General features: G+C 39.8%; 1 protein-coding gene across 1 annotated transcript in view; it reads right to left on the bottom strand.

The window, feature by feature from the left end:
• The window catches only part of NCKAP5 (NCK associated protein 5), a 676,395-nt gene extending 667,337 nt beyond the window's left edge, over positions 1-9,058 (bottom strand). The window contains exon 1 of the mRNA XM_042993887.1: positions 8,927-9,058. Coding sequence (XP_042849821.1) covers positions 8,927-8,977 — 51 coding nt within the window. The 5' untranslated portion in view covers positions 8,978-9,058. The remainder of the gene's footprint in view (positions 1-8,926) is intronic.
• Positions 9,059-21,342: the final 12,284 nt, after the last annotated feature.

The raw sequence follows: 21,342 nt of genomic DNA on the forward strand, positions 1-21,342 counted from the left end.
GGCCTGGGCTGGTCTCCTAAATCTAGCAAGAGTGTAATATACAGAAGCTGCAAGCAGAGGTAGTAAGACAGTCCAATCCTGTCCATCAGATGTGCTCTGATTGGTCTGCACGAAGTTTAGCAATAGTGAGCCAATAAGGTCAGTGTATTGGATCCGTGTATTGGTGTCAATATCCAGGTTGTGATCCCTGCTACCAGAGCATGCTAGATGTTACCATCAAGAGAAATAAGAGGAAAAGTGTAGGGGATTTCTCTAGATTATTTCTACACCTGCATGCAAATCTACAATTACCTCAAAACAAAAAGTTTTTTTTAAATGAGCTAACCTTTACAAATCAGAAGATTTTATATAAAAATCTTCATTTCTAGCTGTTCTTGAAGAGTTGTTAGATCTGGCAACACCAGGCCCACACCATGTTCCTGCAGTAACGTGTTATCCTTTCATAACAGAGGAAGCAGAGTAGCATTGTATTCCCCAAGAAGGAAATGAAAATCTGTGCCGTACCCCATTCTGCATCAACCCTGCTTGACTTATTTACGTTATTGTTCCAGTCCCAATGGACACTAGATTTTTCCCATTCTTCTGTAAAGAGTGATGGAGTTGAAGGGTTGGTTGTTCAAAAGGTCATAAGAGTTTGTACAATTTGTCTGGAGTTTAGCACTGCATCATGAGTGAGAATACAAGGACACCTCACTGTCCTGGTTCCCTTGGGGCTGTGCACATAATAGGTATCATTACAGTATTCTTCTATAGTTGCAAAACCACTTACGATGGGTTCCAAGAAAAATCAATGCCGTACTAAATGTCATGCTATTGCAATTTCTGTCATAACTCAGAAGTCACATAAAACATAGTTCTTAAAGTCACAAATGCTCTAAAATTCTTACAAAATAAGAATTAGGTTAAGGCTAATTCTTAACCAAAACTGAGAGTTATCAGGACACATACTTTAATTAGATTTCTTCATATATGCACACTCTGTGATTCAGAGACAGGCTGTCATTCCAAACTGAGTCTGCCTTCTGGTTTTCTGAGGTTAAAGCATTTTCCACATTGAAAACCTGTCCCCTTTGGTTTTCACATGGTAAATTGTTCAAGTGGAATCATTTACCCCAAGGGCAATGAAATGCTCCCATTATCACTAAGCAGCAAAGGGCAAAAGAGCCAAAGGGTAAAGACAGTGAGGAAAAATTGAGGTCATTCCTTGCTTCATGAAAAAAAAAAAAAAAGGAATGACATCGATTCACATTTAGGCCCATCCTTGTGTTTATGAAACACAAATCCTTCCTCGGCTCAATATAATGCCTATCTCTCTACCACCTTGCCCCCACCATGTACATCATGCTCAGATGCCACAATTCTTCCTGGCTAGGCCATTCTAATAATGATGCTGTCACAATTTCAGCTATAAAAATCAGATTTCCTCTGTAAGAAGTCTATTAGGGCTGCAAATGGGGACAAAGCATGATATTTTTACATATTCTTTAATACACGAGTTAACTTATCAAGAGAGTTAAATTGCATTTAAAATTCAGGGACAGATGTAGGCCCTGGCTAATGGTCCCTCAAGTGGTCTGGTGTGTCAGGGACTCACTGACAGGTTTCTCTCATTCCTCTCTGGTGTTGAACTCTGACCCACAATATGTTCCCTTTATGCTTAGCCGTTTCCCAAATCAGTAAATACACAGAGCAAGCTGCTTCTCTCCACTACATCCTCAGATTTACTCAGTTGGGTTAAACGGGTTAATTCACTCCTGCAGTCCCCACTGATGCGACCTCACTTCATACTGGCAAAAGTGGGTTATTCATGTTGCCACTAGGACTGTGTCCCAGCCAAAGAGACTCTGTATCTGGAGTTCCTTGCAAAATGCCAGAAGTCTGTGAGTTGGCGGTGGCCAGGGGCTGCTGACGCAACCACAGCTCGTGCATTTGCGAAATTAAATTATAAACGGGAGGTGCTCCCTCTGCTAGTCTGAAAGTAATGGCTACGACATGCAAACCGAGTCATTGTAGATGAAATATGGAACTGGTCTGCACTGTGTGGGGCATCAACTGAACCCTGCCATAAGGCATCTGGTGGGGCCATGGGTCCCCTCCAAGTTTTCCTGTGTGTGACAGCCAGCTGGCAGAGCAGCTGCAGGCCAGTTTACTGTGGGTCCAGCTGACCATCCCCCCTCAGACAATCCATTGAAAGGTCAGAGGGGCTTTGGCTCTTGCTTTGAACAAGTGTTGTTTGCTCACCAGGGGTTCCATTGACCACAGGGCAACAGGACATGCAAATAATTTGCAACTTCCTTAATTAAGGTAAACTCTTAATTCCCAAAATAGAGCTCTACCTCAAAATGGGATTTTTATTTCTTTCTCAAATATTTTGTTGTAGCCACACATCCCTTGTCTGTATACAAAGACTTTTTTTTTTTTTTTGAGGCTTTTGGGGCAAAAAAAAGGACAAAACTATTTTTCTTTTTTTTTTTTTTCCATTTTTGAAGTACATCACTTATTCTGAATGGATATATAGTCCTAGATACAGGTGCAGACAGCAATCAAGTATGGTTTTGATTCCCAGAGACGAATTTATCTGAGCAAAAGTAAAACATCACTGTGAGCGGTAGTGGTAAATCGAAAGCAACTTGGTTGGATTTTGAGAATCAGTGAGTTATACCAATAGTCACAGTGAATGAAATATTTCTACTCCTCATTTAGTGTCAGTCCTCTCTGCTGCTAAGAAATCTTAGGTTTCTGTTTGGCTTGGAGAAATCTGAGGTCTCCCCTAGGTCTTCATGATGCGGCAGGTTACTACACATAAAACAAGTAACTGGACAACGCCATCCTCCATGCCAGGGGCCTCATGGGACCCTGGCTCCAGTGGGAAACAGGACAGATGAGGTCCCTTCTTTCCCAGAATGAAATCAGGACACATCTTATTCCAGTCCTCCTTTCCTAGCAAATCCACGTGTTCTGTTTTCTGAAACAGGCTCAGTAGAGACACCTTTTGGATGTGTTTGTCAGAAATCACATATCAGACTATAGAGAAAAAAACATTTACTCTGGAACAACTTTTTCACATTTGAGAAAGTCTCAGTATTTGAGAATTTGGCACCTTTCGAAGGGGAGAGAAGCCATCCTCTGTGCTGCCTTGATGAGAACAATCCCGGCAAATGGACACCCTGGGCTTCTGAGAATGGCCTGGCTATGACTGAAAGATGGGAGTCCCCCTCTACTGTTAAATTGGATTTGCAGGGGAAAGGGTCTAGTGCCCAACCTAGCATTGAAAAGAATCGGTTTGGGCATTATCCAAACAAGTTCATTGGGTATCATGTTGAAACAGCCACACTCCGCAGGATGTTTATTAGCTGTTTTTTTTTCTGTTTTTGTCACTCAATAGGATTTCAGCTCCGCCCAGACTACCCATTCTATGCTTGTGTGAGAAACCTCTAAGGACCCAAGATCAAAGGGGCTTATGCTGGAGAAAACTCTATTTCTAAAGCAACATGCGACTTTCCAAGTTTAGGAAAAACAGGCCTCCAAGTGCAGCATCTTTTTATTTTACAAAACCCTTCTCTGCCAAACATTTGCGTTTGCATGCATCTAAGCATGGGTCAATGTTTAGAATGAGAGTAAGAAACGCAAGTTTCAGTGAACGGGTTGCCAGATACTCTGCTTTAAAAATGTTGCTTAAAATGAAAACCACTTTTCTTCTCACACTTTAATATGAATAATGAAAATATCTTTATTTTTGTCCCAGAGAGTATATTTTAAAATACAAAAAAAAAAAAAAAGTAGCATTTTGTTTTGTTTCTTTTAAGGGAGCACATTCTCTTCCATTTGACTCATCTGGTTTTTCCAATTATTGGCCCCTGATCATTGGCACTTTGCTGGGATCAGCCCCAAAGGAGCCAGAAGGGCCAGTTCTTCCAGTATCTCATGATTTGTGACAACCCCAAATGGCGATTTCCCATTAGCCTCCAACTGCCTTTCCCCCTCCCCCGCTCCCCGCTCCCTGACAGAAGGCACACACCTCTCTCCCAGGAGGTGAGCTTGTGGCACTCCTAAAGATGTCACAGCATGGAATCAACCCCGGACGCTCTTTCTCAGGTTGATTCCGTGAGCTCAGGAAGTCAGCCTGCCAACCAGCCAGCAAAGTGCCCGGTCAGTGGCAGGTGTCCTTCCAGCAGAGAGCTCACGCCTCTGCGCACTTTGTGGGAAACATGCTAATCCGAGGGGTTGGGACGGGAGCTCCGGGCTTTGTGACCTCTCATTTGAGAGGCCTCAGTGCACTGTTTACAAGATGGAGCTATTGTCCTCCATGCCTTCAATGGGAGGATCCAGAGGACCACAATGTAGATCAAAGGATAGCAAAATAGGACCTGGGAGCAAAGGCTGAATCATCCCGGCATTATTTTGCCTGGAGAAGAGAAGGCTGGAGATGGAATATGGGTTGAATAGACCAGCACGGCAGAGGGCTATTAATGTCGTCAATGCAGCCAGCTGTTCAGCACTTTCAGTGAGAAGAAAAGGAGCAGGAGGGAATGAATGTCAACCGCAATGAGAGAAATTTGTCTGAAACTTGTAACAACAACAACAACAAAAAATTCAAACAATGGGGGTTGTGATAAATGCTAAGCTGTGACGGGGAAACACACTGTTTACTTTAAAACTAAGACTTCTCCGTCAAGAGTTTCAAAGGCAAATTTGCCTGAATGCAAGGAGCAGACAGGAAGAAACTTGGAGGCTCACTTCACTTAAATACAGGCAACATGTGACTTGGGCCTTTACCAACTGCTCCCTACAGCTGACATTTATTTCAGAGGACAGTGTTACAAGCTACTACCTGGGACTTCTCCGCCCTTGCTTTAGCGATTTATTTAGCTGAGGCAGAAACCATCAGTGCAGCCAAGTGACCGACAAGTACGTTGGGTGATGGGCATCCTGACTTCAGTTCTGCAGCTCATCACTCCACACCGTGAACGAGCACTGCACCTCAGTCTCATGAACTGTCAAATGGGAACAGCAAATTAATAAAAGGAATGAAAAGTACAGCAAACCCAAGTGTGTGGTACTTGGACTGCTCAGACCTCAGGGCTACTCCCAAACAGAGAAATATGCGGCTCTTCTATAACTGTTTTTATTTTTTTTATTATTATTTATATATTTAATTTTATCTTTTTAATTTATCATCAAGTTAGCTAACATGCAGTGTCTATAGTGTGCTCTTGGTTTCGGGGGTAGATTCCCATGATTCATCGCTTACATACAACACCCAGTGCTCATCCCACCAAGTGCCCTTGTCAATGCCCATCACCCATTTTCCCCTTTCTCCTGCCCGCCCCCTTTTAGTACCGTTTTAAGTTACTCCCACACCAGCCTCTTGTGAGAGAAATGAAGAAGAATTCTAAGAGCAGTGAACTCAAGACCGCAGCTCAAGCTGGTATCCAGGCTGTGATTTCCCACAGTCTGCAACCCAGCATCAAGGCACCACTGCGTGGCACCCACCAGGGCAAGGCAGACACATAGTGCTTTCATTACTGGGGCTGCGGTCTGGGCCACATTTGGGCATCTTGACTGGAAACATTTCGCCATGAAATCCTCAAATATCAGAACTAGAGAACTCCATTGCCCTTGGTGCTTGTAACAGGTAGGTTTTAAATAAATAAAAAATAGACAAAGTGTTCAACACAGTAATAAGGTGATGCATTTTTTTTTTTTTTTTAGCCCTATGAGTTCAGGCTGAGGACATATTTGGTCACAATGAAAGAAAATAAAACTTGTCCACCTAGAATTCTATTCACAGAGGAAATATCCTTCCAGAATGAAGGTAAAATAAAGGACCTTTTCAGCCAAAAGTTGGGAGATCCCAAAAGCTGGGAGAAGACTCACACTGTAAGAGGGGTAAAGGAGGCTACTTAGAATGCCTTCTGCCTTGTAAGTATGTCGTCAGTTGGAACACTAGGTTTCTGTCCATAATATATTCCACATAATGTGTCAGAGACAGAACCCTGAACTGGGGCTGTCCTTATGCAAGCCTGGAACGTTAGAGATGAAAAGGCCAACTGAGCTCATTTCATCAAACCCCCTTATCTTCCAAATAGGAAACAGAGGGTCAGAGAAATGGGGACAAACCAAGAACAATGCAGTCATTGGAGGGACGACATGGGAATTAGCCCCCAGATTTTATGGTCACCAAGTAATATGCTTTACCTCACTTGAAAGGCCACAAACTGATCCCCAGTGGGGCCAATGTGATTCACAGACGTATTTCATTTGGACCAAAAGTGGGTTTAAAAAATTAAAATTAGTTGCTTTAAAAAACGAGAAGACATTGCCACGTAAGCTCAAGTACCTACATGAGCACAATCAACTCAAGTTCCAATGTTTTCTGCCCCTTTTATACAGGATACATACTCTCTGGTTTGCCACAGTCACCCCCACTCCTTAATGACTCCACAACAATAAGGCCATGGGTGACTTTCTATGACTCGTTGCACTCCCAGCGTTGCTTAGCTCAGACATGTATTTCATTTATTTACCTCATTTCCCCGGGCCATTTGAACATTTGATTTTGCAACCCCTTCCCTTCCATATGCTGCTTCTATTTTCCTAAGCAGTAAAACCATTCATGATTTTTTTTTTTTTTGCAAACAAAAAGCGTGTTTATATGCATGCCTGGCACACACTTGACCCTATAGTGATTATGTATATAGAACTCAAGACATATAAAAGTTCACATAAGCTAGCACAGGAAGCTGGTTTATTTGATCCACTTTTACAGAAGACTTTAAACAGTGCCAAAGACTCATTTGTTGTAGAACAACATTCTGAAGGAGAGACGTGAGCATTTTGCCATTTCCCTTAACTTCTGCAGGGGAAAATGTGGCCTACCCCAGTATTTTCTATTGCACTCTCTCAAAATTCCTCAGGAAGATGGGGTGGGAGAGCCTAGTTTTACAACCATATTAAAAAGATAAGATAGGAGCACCTGGGTAGCTTAGTCGGTTAAGCATCCGACTTCGGCTCAGGTCATGATCTCACGGTTCGTGGGTTTGAGTCCCGTGTCGAGCACTGTGCTGACAGCTGGGAGCCTGGAGCCTACTTCGGATTCTGTATCTCCATCTCTCTCTGCCCCTCTCCCCCACTCATGTGTTCTCTCTCTCAAAAATAAATATTAAACATTAAAAAAAGATAAGATAGACACATCTGTCCACACAAAGTCTGCTACATGAATTTCATAGTAGCACTATTCGTAGCAGCCCCAAAGTAGAAATAATCTAAATTTGCACCGAGTGATGAATAAATAAGATATTGTATCTCCATACAATGGAATATTATTTGGCAATAAAAAATGCTACCACATGGATGAACCTTGAAAATATCATGATGAGTGAAAAAGTAGACACGAAAGATAACATACTATAATTCTACTTTTACGAACTGTCCAGAACAGCAAAAATCTATAGGGACAGAAAAGAGATCAGTGTTGTCTAAAACTGGGGACACTGAGAGGAAATGAGGAGTAACCACTAGCACATATGCAGTTTCTTTTTATGATGAGAGAATGTTTCAAAATAGGTAGTGGTGATGGCTGCACAACTCTGCGAATATCCTAAAAACTACTGAATGGCACACTTTTTTCAATTTTTTTTTTTAACGTTTATTCATTTTTGAGAGACAAAGAGACAGAGCGTGAGCAGGGGACGGGCAGAGAGAGAGGGAAACACAGAATCTGAAGCAGTCTGCAGGCTCCGAGCTGTTAGCACAGAGCCCAACGTGGGGCTCAAACCCACAAACCGTGAGATCATGACCTGAGCTCAAGTCGGATGCTCAACCGACTGAGCCACCCAGGCACCCCCAATAGCACACTTTTAATGGGTGGGTATGAGAGTATGTGAATTGTATCTCAATAAAGCTGTTATCCAAAAAGAGATAAATGAAAATAAGCCTTTTGAAGTTGGGGAAGGGAAGTTGATATTTTGGACGGAACTGCTCCAGACCAGGCAGACTCCAGTGTGGCTTTGTATGTCTTATTTCATTCAAGCCTCACAGCAACCAGTCAGGTGGCTTCATTCCACCCATTTCACAGATGAAGAAATACAGACCCCTGGAGATTAAGCTGCCTCGGTCACTTGCTAAGCTGAGATTTGAACCCATGTCAGCCACCCAGAATTTTCTCCTTCCCTAAAAGACAAGTGAAGGTACTAAAAAGAAACTACTTGCCTTGGCTGTTTCTTCATGCTGCCTGTAACTATTTAATTATGAGCAGGACACCAGCTTTTCTTTGCTTAAAAACTAACCTGAGATATTTCAACTGATTAAAGTCTTTCTAAAATCAAATAAGGTGTTTTTCTCAAGGTGACCCGTATCCCTTCCTGAATGCAAAGCCAGACCTGCTTAAACCATTGCTCTGACTGCTGTCTGTTGGCATTTTCTCACTACCCAATATTCTCCTTGAACTCACCTCTGCTTGCTCCCTCATTTGATAGGAGAGCTAAAAACACTGCCTAATGTATGTCTCCCTCCAGTCCCACCCCTGCATATACAAAGCAGCATCCAGGTAGCACGGCACACTTTCATGACCCTATCGCTATGCACGTCTCTAATCGTTAGCATCAAAGAGCACTCACAAATGAATTCATATGGACAAAGTCCTCAACTAAGCATTCCAAAGGCATGCACCAGCATCCAACCCCAATCACTTTAAGAGCTTGTGTGAAAGCACCAATCATTTGGGAACGTGCTAAGGTGGGGTGAGAGGAGATAGATTCAAACAGAACTCATGTTCCTTGCCTTAAATGAGGATCATTCCAAGCTGTACAAGAATGGGCGGCCAGCAGAGTGTCTGGGATGCCAGCCATCTCTGAGCCACAGGCACGGAGTCTGCATTTACTCATATCACAACCCATTATCTTCCCAGCCAGGCTCCCAACCTTACCTCTACTGAAGCAGAAGCCAAGTGAACCAGCGAATGACCTTCCTGGGTCATCAGGACCACAGCAGCCACTCAGTTTGGCTCCTTACCACCTCAGCTCTTTGATCTGACAGCCACAGTCAAACCTTCCTTTCCTCTTTCTGAACATTCCCAGTATGCTTCCTCCTGCCTGTCAATATTTAACTACCCTGTCAAGTTACATTACATCACCTGCACTAAATCCTACCCCAGCGATAGCTAAAGGGTGTGCCTGTTTGATTTAAGTCAACTATTCTTTATCAAGAGCCTTCCATTCATTCATTTCTTTCAACATGCATTGAGCACTTACTGCATTTGGCACTGGAGATACAAAAGTGAAAGATCCAATCCCCAGAGCCTACTTGGAGAGACAGACAAGACAGTGTGGTGTGTGCTATGATGCTGAAGCACAGAGCACAGGACTGTCTTCCATTACAGGCTGGCTGTTGAGAGATGCAGTGAATGGGACCAGAGAGTTCCTAAAGAGGGCAGCACTCAGGGAGACCTCTCTGATGGGCCAACCTAGATCTGGGAAGTCACAAGGATGAATGCCTGGCCTGGGTCCTCAAGGAGCTTAAATTCAACACAAGGAGATCTGTCATTCTACAGGCTGGCAGTGACTTACATAAGTGCCACAGGAAGATTCAGAATATAAAACCAAACAGGATAGTCATTTCCTATATTTTCTTGATGAGTCTGATCATCAGCCATTTCTAAGACTAAATATTTGAAAAAGGTGTCTCAAGAGAGAAAACTGACTCCAGCCAGTAGATCCTTTAGTGTTGTAAATATGAGTGATTCCTGAGATCTCTGGAATAGCAGATAAACCTATTAGTAAAGGAGATTGCCTGTGACCCATTTTCAAGACCAGGGAAACAAGAATTCAAGTAAGAGAGTAACATTTTTCCCTGGCCAAAGGAATTAATGTGGGACAAAATGGCTTGGCCACAGGTAAACCAAGATCTGTTACATACCCTTCTAATGGCTCCATGACTTTTCCAACACAAAATTTCCTGACATTTTACATAATATAGACAGACCTGCAGAGCCACTGAGTAATACTAAACTGTGGTCTTTAACTCCATCTGGGATCAGAAGACTCAAAAGCTACTCACTTTGGGATTTTTTTCAATGTTTGAGTTTACCATCTAAGCACAGCTCACAAATATGCCCCACATAGTCTTTTTTCTACAAAATCTTACTGTAGCTTCATGCTCCAGAGAACAAAGTCCCCCATGTATGTATGAACAGTCAAAGGACCCCACCACTGGGGAGCCTAAGAGTCTGCCATGGAAAGTACTGGAATTTGTGAATTTCAAACTACGGCTTGGCAATCTCAATATATCTAATTTGGGATATGTTCCAAGCTCAAGAGCATCTCTGCATGGAAGCAGTTCTATTAGTCAGTTTCTCAGGTAATTTTCCAGGTCCACATGTATACTTACTTCTCCAAGAGTTTCGAAGGCAAACATTTACAGTCTATTGTTGCAATATTTTACTACAAGGTATTTAGGGTTTTGACAAATACTAACTGACATTGCCACCATTCCAGTGAAAATTGATGACCCATATCTAATGCCTACTACTTGGTTGTGGCTGAAGACATTTTTTAGTGAGTTACTGATTTTAAGCAGAACACTGCTCCAGACCCCTCTTTTACATTCTGGAAGAACGGTTTGATTTCAGCCTTTAATAAATCCACACTGCATGTTGAATCATCACAAAACTGAAGTTTTGCCACACTCAAGATTGTTTTTTAAATCAAGACTTTCTCAGAGCCTTTTTTTTTTTTTTTTTTGCTTAATAACACACAACACACTTGGCATTAGAAATATTATACATTATTAATGGAACAATTGTTACCACTAATTGCCAAATGCCCAGGGATTTCTGGATCCAATTAGAATGGATTTGTGTCATTTATCTTGCAATCGCACTAGAAGGAGGAGGTATTATATGACCTTTGTTTGTTTTTATAGGCAATTCTAGCACACGTGAGGTAAATGTTTCAAATAATATTAATATCATAGGTAGTAAGATAACTAAAATTCCATGGAGAGTAACCAGCAATTGTGACTAATGTTGCCACATGTAAACCATGAAGAAATTCAGCTTTCAAAAGACAGAATTTTGAAAATATATCTGGTTTATCTCTGGGGTATACAGCTTTACAAAATTGAAGAAAGAGAAGTTTTCAGGTTTTTGTTTTTAATAAGTCATCTTAAGGAGAAGTTCCAAAATAAAACTAATCGCTCAAAATCCAATTTAATACGCATTGCGTTTAGAGAGTGAGTAGCACTGTGTACCCACCGTGAGTATAGATAAAGAACTTAAAGCCTCAGGCAATATTACATGACCCTGGGTAACCCACTTCATCCCTGTGATAAGGGTCTAAGCCTGCTTACCTCTTAAAAGGAGTAATTAAGGAAAAGTGATTTGTTGTTTAAGCTACACACCAATACTGTCGCAGGGAGTATTGTGCCTTTTCTAAAAACGTTTATTTACTTTGAGAGACAGAGATAGAGAGCAAGCAGGGGAGGGGCAGAGAGAGAGGGAGACAGAGAATCTGAAGCAGGCTCCACAGTGTCAACGCAGAACCTGAGACAGGGCTTGAACTCACGAACCTTGAGATCATAACTGAGAGATGCTGAATGCTTAATCAACTGGGCCACCCAGGCACCCTGAGGAATACTGTGACTTTTAAACACTTTGGGAGCACAAGATGTGTTCTAGGTCACAAAAGAGTCCTTCTAATGCCACTACTAACTGTCATAGTGTCCCCACACTGAGGCATTCCCTGAGAAGCACAGCTTGGAGTGCTGAAACCAGGAAGTCCTGGGAACACTATGGGTTGACCACTCCACAAGCTCTATCTCATGTCATGTTAGAACTTCATCTTGTTCATATTGTTTCGCATCTTGTCTGAGCCAACAAATTCTGATTCTCCAAAATTCAGTTGATTTTTTGAAATAAATATTTATAGCTAAGCCTAATAAATAATACGGATTTTCAAGTTGTTCGAACCTATTCACGGTGTTGGGGCACCTGGATGGCTTAGTTGGTTAAAGTATCCGACTTTGGTTCAGGTTGTGATCTCACTGCTCGAGGGTTTGAGCCCCCCACATCAGGCTGTGGGCCGACAGCTCGGAGCCTGGAGCCTGTTTTGGATTCTGTATCTCCCTCTCTCTCTACCCCTCCCCGACTCATACTCTGTCTCTCTCTCTCTCAAAAATAAATAAACATTAAAAAAATCCATTAAAAGAATGAAACATTATCAATTACAGAGATTTTTTTTTTGAGGAGCTCAGGAACTAAACACAAAAACAAACTCAAAAAAAAATTTTTTTTCAGAAGGACTTCATGTCCTTGCTACTCAAAGTGTGGGCCACAGGATTAGCAATATTCCCAGTACTGGAACTTGTTAGATCTGTATAAGCCTGACCCACCCCAGACCTCCTGGCTCAGAATTTGAATATCTATAAAAATCCCTGAGTGGCTCTGAGGCAGAAGCCAGTTTGAGAAGCCTTGTTTTAGAATGTGTTTAAGCCTGGGGTAAGAAGGAGCAAACCTCCATAAAAAATGTTTGATAGAGTTATAAAAATAAAAACATTCCTGCAACTCAAAGCATTTTGACCAAGAAAATGAAAGGTGTTATTGTAATTTACATTTTCTGGGCCTTGTGAATTTTACCTTCATAGTCCGGGAGGCCATAAAATGTAGCTACACTCTAAATGAGGCCAATGATTCAACGGTTTTGCTACAAGGAAACCTATAGGATGCCAGGATCCACTTCAAAGGGTACAGCCAAGCTGTGAGGGGACCTCCCTCTGTGCACAGGTCTGTACCACCACCCTCTGCCCCTAGCATCTCCCTTGAATAGGGAATCAAACCTGAGATGACTCCTGGATTTTAGGTTTACAACGGAAACATCAGTGGGCAGAAGAATGCATGAAGAGCAAGTTTCTGACATATAAGTCAAGGGGTCTATTTTGGAATGGGGCGGCGGGGTGTGAGTGCTCTAAAAATCACCTGGGTAGAGACGAGGTTGGTATTTGGACATACTGGTCTAGAGCAAACCAAGTTACAAAACAGTATGCATATGACTCATCTTTGTAAAATAATTTGGGAAGATGTCAGCAGAGGGGCTATATCAGATAATAAGGGGACACAGGATTTTATAGAAGAGAGCATTTCAGGCCTAGAGGGCAATGGAAACTCATGTCCTGTGGCTAGAGGGAAAAGAGGGTAAAACAAAACAAAACCAAAGTGATATACCAAGAATAACTAAAAGTTAAAGTGGAATCCAAAGAGATGACAATAACCACAGTGAATTCTAATAATATAAGGGTTAAAATGTTTTCTGTCTTGAAACAGAAGATGACGTTATAATGTCCAGTACAGTAAGATTCTGAAACCCAAATTCTAAATATTTCAAACAGGGAGCCAGAAAGACACTGAGTACAAAAATCTTATTTGTGTATATAGAACTGTGTCATTTGTACCTTACACACAGAAAATGCAGTCTTTTTTTATGTCTATTGGATATAAATTTACAGAAAGTGATTACCTATGTGGCCACAAAGAAACAGTAACATTCCTTGAAGCAAATGAGGAAAGAACAAAAAAAATCCACAAAAATCTAAGTGGATTTAACTTAAAAAATAGTCTTCTAACTAATCCAAGAATCAAAAATGCAATAAATGTATAATACATGTTATTTAATATGAATATAACAATCAAGTATATTTCATATCAAAACTGGGATGCAGCTAAACTCAGAAGAAGATTTATAGCTTGAAATGTTTTTATTTTAAAATGAAAGGATAGGGGTGCCTGGGTGGCTCACTTGGTCAAGTGCCCGACTCTTGATTTTGAATCCGGTCACAATCTCACTGTTCATGAAATTGAGTCTCATATTGAGCTCTGCGCTGACAAGCATGGAACCTACTTAGGATTCTCTCTCCTCCTCACTCCCTGCCCCTCCCCTACTCATGCTCTCTCTCTTCAAAAATAAATAAACATTTTTTAAAAATTAAAAAAAAGTAAAAAATGCTGAAAATAAATGAATTAAATATTTAACTTAAGGAATTAAAAAACGTAAGAAAACAAACTTGAAGACAAGAGCACAGGAAAAAAAACGGAAATAGGTTGGCTTTTAATCAATTTATACATTAATTCAAGAAACATTCATTGAACAGTGACTAGGAATTTTATTATTATTATTATTTTGCTACTCTTCTAGATTCAGGAATATGGCAGTGAATGATTGCTGATAATAAATAGATGAACAAAAAATTCACGGTTAAATAATTGATATAGATATTTGACATGCAATGAAAAGAAACAACTCCCTACACTTTTAATACAATCTAGGGACAGAGGAAGGAAAATAGTTAAATTCACTGTTGAGAAACCTGACAAATACTACCTGAGCCAGGAGATCAAGGTCAACGTTGTCTGTGATAGATCCTGTTAATAGTATATACCCTTGAAAAAAAAAACATAACCCTTGTGTAATCATGAAAAATAATGACAAATTTCAGTCAAGGGGCATCCTACAATTTACCTGGTCAATATTCCTAAAAACTGTCAAAATCATCATAAACAAAGGAAGATTGAGAAATTGCGGTAGGCCACAAGAGTCTAAGGAGACATGACAACTAAAAGTAAATGGATTCTAGATGGCATCTTGGAACAGGAAAAGACCATTAGGTAAAGGTAAGTAAATGTGAATAAAGCACGATCTTAATTAATAACAACGTGTCATTAATTGTGACCAATGTACCATACTAATTAACATAAGCTGTTAATCACAGAGGAAACTAGATGTGAAGTCTACAGTAATCCTATAGAATCTTTTCATTTGTTTCTCTAAATTGAAAATGGTTGTAACAAATGAAATCTGTTTGAAAATCTAAAAATCAGTGGGTAATTTCAGATAGAGATACAAGTGATCAAGAACACAACATAGGGTAACGTAATAGGATGGCCTAGGATGGGACGGTGGCCATGAAATGTCATCAGCAAAGTTTTCTCTGAGGCACTTGAGCTGAGACTTTCATAATGAGGTAGGGAGAAAATCTTAGGGAAGAGAAAGGGACAACATCAAAACAGAAACTCAAGCAAGCAAGCAAGCAAGCAAGCAAGCAAAGGATAAATTAAGCTGAAAGCTGAATATTTCAAAAGACAAATAAAATAAGCAACCCTTTAGCATCCTGATTAAGAAAGAAAAGCACACAACACAGAGAGTAAGAAACAAAGTTTACTAAGGCAGCGTATCTTAATGCAAAGTCTGATAAACCTGGCATAAAAAAAGAAACTCTAATTTCCTTTATAAAATTAAATGTGTTTTAAATAGAATGTTAGAAAATTATATTTAGCCTTGTGATAAAGTAAACTCTGACTGAGAACAGTTCATTTTTTATATAAGGATGAATCAATATTTTAAAAATCAATTAAGTTTATGTTAACAAATTAAAATAAAAATGTGATTATGTCATTAGATGCTAAAAATCATTTACTACTATTTTGTAAGAACCCTTCTGGGGGTACCTGGGTGGCTCAGTTGGTTAAGCGTCTGACTTCAGCTCAGGTCATGATCTCACAGTTCGTGAGTTTAAGCCCCATGTCGGGCTCTGTCCTGACAGCTCAGAGCCTGGAGCCTGCTTTGGATTCTGTGTCTCCCTCTCTCTCTGTCCCTTCCCCACTTGCACTTCGTCTCTCTCTGTCTCTCAAAAAATGAATATAATATTAAAAAAAATTAGAACTCTTCTTGACTTTAAGTAAAATAAACATCAGAGGATGCTTCCTATGCATAAGAAAGCATTTACCAGAAGCCAATATAAGATGCATTTATATTAGAGTCATAAATAAGAATGTCCTCTATCACTATTTACTTTTCAACACTGTTTGAGAGCAGATGTAATAAGATGTGAAAATGAAATAAATAATACAAATACTGGAAATAATCTAATATATAAAAACAATTACTCATGGAATATATCTAGAACATTCAAGAAATATAACAAAATCTTTTTAAAATCAAACTGTAGTAAGACAACTGAAAATAAGATAAATATAAGAATACAGTAGTGTTTACTTATACTATGCATTAACAGGAAATAAAGGTAAAATAAAAATCTCAAAACTCTTCTTGTATTTTGAGAGAATTTGTTTTACCGAGATGCCCAAGGACCAATGAGATAGATACGAAATAAATTAGTACTACATTTGATACAGCCTCAGAATTTGAAGTAATAACTCCCCAGAAGACAAACATCAACCAAACTTGTCTTTTCCATCAAGTTGGTCAATCCCACTCTCCATGTTTCCTATGTTTACATGAGCTGTTTCAAGCTGTCTCCAAATGTGTCATCTACTTCCAGCATAGAATTAATTACTGTATGTTGATGCAACAATTTACCCACTGCCCACTCCTACTCTGGCCTTTTAGAGGCAGAAGAGGAGAGTTCCATGTCCAAGGTACACATCTCGGAAGCCCTGAAGGCTCCCTCGTTGATGTGGCCTTTGTGTTTCACTGATTTATTCCTGGAGAAAACTTGCTGGAGTTGTTGAAAGGTCAGCTGAGATCTCTGCAGGGTAAGCAATAACACGAGGCTCTACAATCCCTGCAGAAACACAGGGGCACAGAGAAACAGGGTAACCTGGCTAGTGAGTGGTCTTTTGAATAGCAGGTTCATAATTTGTATATATATGAGAGGATTATTTTATTTTATTTTTATCAGACATACCTAAACCTCAGAAGCAAATGCTTCCTCATGATACTGATCTCAAACAAGGAGGAGGGGGCCAGAGGTGATGTTAATAAAGATGAAAAGGGAGAGGGGCACAATTCCCTTTACCATTAAAACAAGAAATAAGGAATAAGTGTTCCATGTGAATGAAGAGAAGCATCAAATTCATTTATGTGTAAAAAAAAATTAAAAAATCACAACCCAAGACCCCAAAGCATGTGAATGATTCATAACTCTGTAAAATTATCCATATAAGAAGGGGCCCTGTGAGGACCTCTGTGAGGTGCGCCTGGGTGGCTCAGTCGGTTAAGCATCCGACTTCAGCTTAGGTCATGATCTTGCAGTTCCTGGGTTCAAGCCCTGCATTGGACTCTGAGAGGACAGCTTAAAGGCCTGGAGCCTGCTTCGGATTCTGTGGCTCCCCTGCTCACACTCTGTGTCCCTCTCTCTCAAAAATAAATAAACATTAAAAAAATAAATTAATTAAAAAATAAAAAGAAATAAAAAACTAAATATGTTTCCCTCTGAAATAGACACATTTACCACATACTTGGATCCAATGAATACCCAAAACATGAAATCTATCATTACATCATTCCTTAGCCTTTGCTTCAATATCTGCAAATTAGGTTGAAAGTGAATTTTTTTAAGCACCTAATGTTGTTCTTTGTCACAGCAAGAGGTCATTAAACTTTGATAAGGGAACATCGAAGTTTGCAGTGGAACTGCAGGACTAATCTTATCCCATTATCTGTATCATGCAACAAACTTAGCATCATTATAGTTTCATGAGATACAATAAAAATTGCTCATTAATTATTCATACTCTGTTTCCAATACACAGGGTAAAAAAAAAAAAGAAGTACACGAGAGAAGCAGAAATGCTGTTGTCCTAAACATTTAGTTAGGTCAACAGAAGACTCAACTGAGCTTAAAAACATTAGATTTCAGAGTTCCTAATAGCATTGATGGCCTGAGTGCTTTGAGAGTTCCACACCTCCTTTCCTACATGCTATCAAATGTTCCCATTACCTATTGTGTTCTTAAGCCACAGACAAACACAACATCAAGGTTATCTATCCTGTACATTGACTGAGTCAGCCCCAAACCAAGTCTGTCCAGTAAAATGTTTAATGCAAATCTTTAAACAATGAAAATGGCCCTCCTAAATACCTGGCCATGAAGGTAACACATTATTTTCATTAATATCTAGTTTCCTACCAGATTCTAAGCTTCCTGGGCTTGGTAGCAAATGGTATTATTTTGCTTACCACTGTAGTCTCAGAATCTGGAAAAGCACTTGACACACAAAAGACAAATATTTATGTCTAATAGATCCTAGACTAAGAGTATCTCTACTTTATGCACCTATAAAAATGGGCATATTATGGGGTGCCTGGGTGGCTCAGTTGGTTAAGCATCTGACTTCAGCTCACATCATGATCTCACGGTCTGTGGGTTCAAGCCCCACATCAGGCTCTGTGCTGACAGCTCAGAGCCTGGAGCCTGCTTCGGATTCTGTGTCTCCCTCTCTCTCCACCCCTCCCCTGCTCATGCTCTGTCTCTCTCAAAAATAAAAAAAATAAATTAAAAAAAATTTTAAATGGGCATGTTATAATTTCTGTAACCATTTCTACATTGTTGGGCATTTAAGTTTCTTCATATAGTATTTTAACAATTGTGATTAATATCTTTATTCATGTGATTTCTTCATATTTTGGGCTCCCAAAAGGAGAATTAGTGAGTCAAAAAATCAGAACATTTTTATGGTTCTTGATACATAGTGCCAAGTTATTTATGGATGAATACGACAAGTAAAACATGGAAGAACAGGGGTGCCTGGGTGGCTCAGTTGGTTAAGCATCTGACTTCAGCTCAGATCAGGATCTTGTGGTTCATGAGTTCAAACTCCATGTCAGGCCCTGTGCTGACAGGTCAGAGCCTGGAGCTTGCTTCAGATTCTGTGTCTCCCTCTCTCTTTGCCCCTCCACACCTGCCTCTGCCTCTCTCTCTCTCTCTCTCTCTCTCTCTCTCTCCCTTTCTCTCTCTTTCTCTCAAAAATAAACATTAAAAAATTCTTAAAAAAACACGGAAGAACAAATTTTACCATGTGCCCATGAAGACCAGCTATTAAAACTTTTTTAAATAGTAGATAACTTAAGGGAAAATTGGAATGCTATCATATTTTTTCTGTAGTTTATTCTTAATTTCTCAAATTGGGTATTTTTCTCTGCTTAAGTAATTGTATTTTCTCTTTTGTTCATTTGCCAAGGAATGATGGGGTCACGGCCATCCCTCTGTATATGGGAGCCTTTCTCAGATACTTAAAAGACCATAACTTCTCTGCCAATTTCATTCCTTTCGCTTCAAATACTCTTTCTCAAGAACACAACAGAACTTTTGAAAGCTGGAGTTTAGGTGATACTTCTATTGACCAGGGATCTTATTACTAAATGAACTTATAGGATAGGCCAGGAGCCCGTCAGAGGTCATGATGAATCCCTTATGATGGTCATCTAGATTATTTATGTGTGTGTTGATAAACACTGCTAGAGGTGGTTACTCTGGAAGAATTAGTGATTTATTTTACAGAGTCAGACCAGTTTTATAAGCTAATAAGTACTAGCCTAAGTAAGTCATAGTCAGGGACCAGCCTACACAAAGAAATCCTAGATCTACAAAAGTTTCAGTGGTAATGCAATTGAAAGCTGTCACCAAATCCTGTTATCTATCTGGGTAGAAAAGTGCTCAACAAAATTGTGATAGCCCAGAAGGTAGAGAGCTGAATTAAGGGCAACAATAACCTTTGAGTGAATGGCAGATTCAAGATAATAGCTGAGTGATAAAATAAAACTTTCCCAGTAACCCAAGTCCTAATAAAATTGCTCTGTAAGTGCTTTGGGGCTACTGGTCTCTTTAACTTCTTTGTGTTCCTAGGGCTGGAGGACATTTGGTTTTGGCCGTACGCACATTTATGGATGTGCAGGCAATTGAGGCAACTGGTAATGCAGCCCAAGGTGGAATGTGGTTTGTATAGCCTAGCAAAAGTTGGCATTCTTGTGTAAATATTTACCTATGACTTCTAAAACAAAGCAATCTGTCCTTGTTCTAGACAGCAATCCTTAAACACTTGGAATGAAAGATTCCAAGAATACCTATAAAACTGTTTTAGATTTAAGAGGTCAAAAATCCTCATAGATAACCCAAGGTATGCATGGTAAAGCTAAATGTTTACCTCTTCCTTTGTTTCTATTTGGCTAGATAATGCTTGATAGGAAGAGAAAGAGCATTTATTTTAAAAATGCTCCTTTTCAAGAATCATTTATATAGAGAGAACTAAATGTCAACCACAGATGAAGAGATAGCCACATTCTACAAATAAGTTAATTTCAAGGGGAGTTTCTTTTCATCTCCCACTGGAGATCAGAGTTGAACAGGGGAAAGAAAGTTTAGTGATTAAGAGCACAGATTGGAGACAACCTCGGTTTAATCCCAGTTCTGCCTTTATTAACTGTATAATTTGGGAGGTGCCATTAAATTCCATATTCTTTCATTTCCTTCTCTATAAAATGAGGTTGATAATGACAACACCTACCTCATAGTGTTGTTGGGAAGAGGAAGTGGGTTAAATATGTAAAAACCCTCTAAAGCAGTGCCCAGTATATAGAACCATATATTTTCCAATAGAAGATTAAGAATATCTTAAGAGTGGAGTTTATAGAACTGTGTTCTCTAGTACTCAACATTACTGCAGCACATAGTAGGTGATCAATAAACAATTGATGAGTGAACATTTGACTATAAAGAATTTTCTACTAGAATTTCTTTACAGAACAACATTTCCTTGTCCCATCAAAGCATGACAATTCAACAACAGGACTGACAGACTGTTTTCAGAAACAATTCCAGGGTGAGAGTACGTGCACCCCTATGCATCAACAGAATGAATAATGAGAGGGCAATGAACAATATTAAATAAAGAGTTTTAATGTGAATCCAAATGACTTTTCATTAATGCAAGTACTATTTTCTTGGCATAGCCCCCGCCTGCCCTTCTATTCTTTACTGATAAAGCCATGACTATTACACCATCTGGGATAGGTCAAGACCAAGTGGAGAGTCTGAGCTCATCCCTAATTACTCCATTATTCAAGCAGGGGTTAGAGAGTGGGTGGGAAAGTTTCAGGGAAAGATTTCAAATGACACAGATTCACTAATAAAATGCTCAGGAGCTGATTTAGGCCTATTTAATCTCCAAGACATCTGAAACAAGACAACATCTGTAATGACTTCTTATCCTGGAAAATCCCAGAGCGCTTTACATTTTTTTTTTAATCCATGTATTTAGCAGTCACATCACTCATTTATGAAATGTAGTTCTTGTTTCTAGAGTAAAAGGGAGAAATGTTTTTAATAGGTACCGCAAGATAATGAGATGACTAGACACACAGCTCACATCACTGGAAATGGAGACAGACTGGCTTTACCAAGTTGGAATGGGGCCAGCCTCCCAGCCTTAACAGAACTCACCATACTCTGGGGGTGGCATCACCAGCTTCCTCCTTGGATAGAAATGGGATAAGAGACTAGGTAAGTAAATGAGTGAGGTAATGAGTGAATTATTAAATGAACAAATATAATAAAGTT

The sequence above is a fragment of the Panthera tigris genome, chromosome C1, assembly GCF_018350195.1.
Source record: "Panthera tigris isolate Pti1 chromosome C1, P.tigris_Pti1_mat1.1, whole genome shotgun sequence".
Lineage (NCBI taxonomy): Eukaryota > Metazoa > Chordata > Mammalia > Carnivora > Felidae > Panthera > Panthera tigris.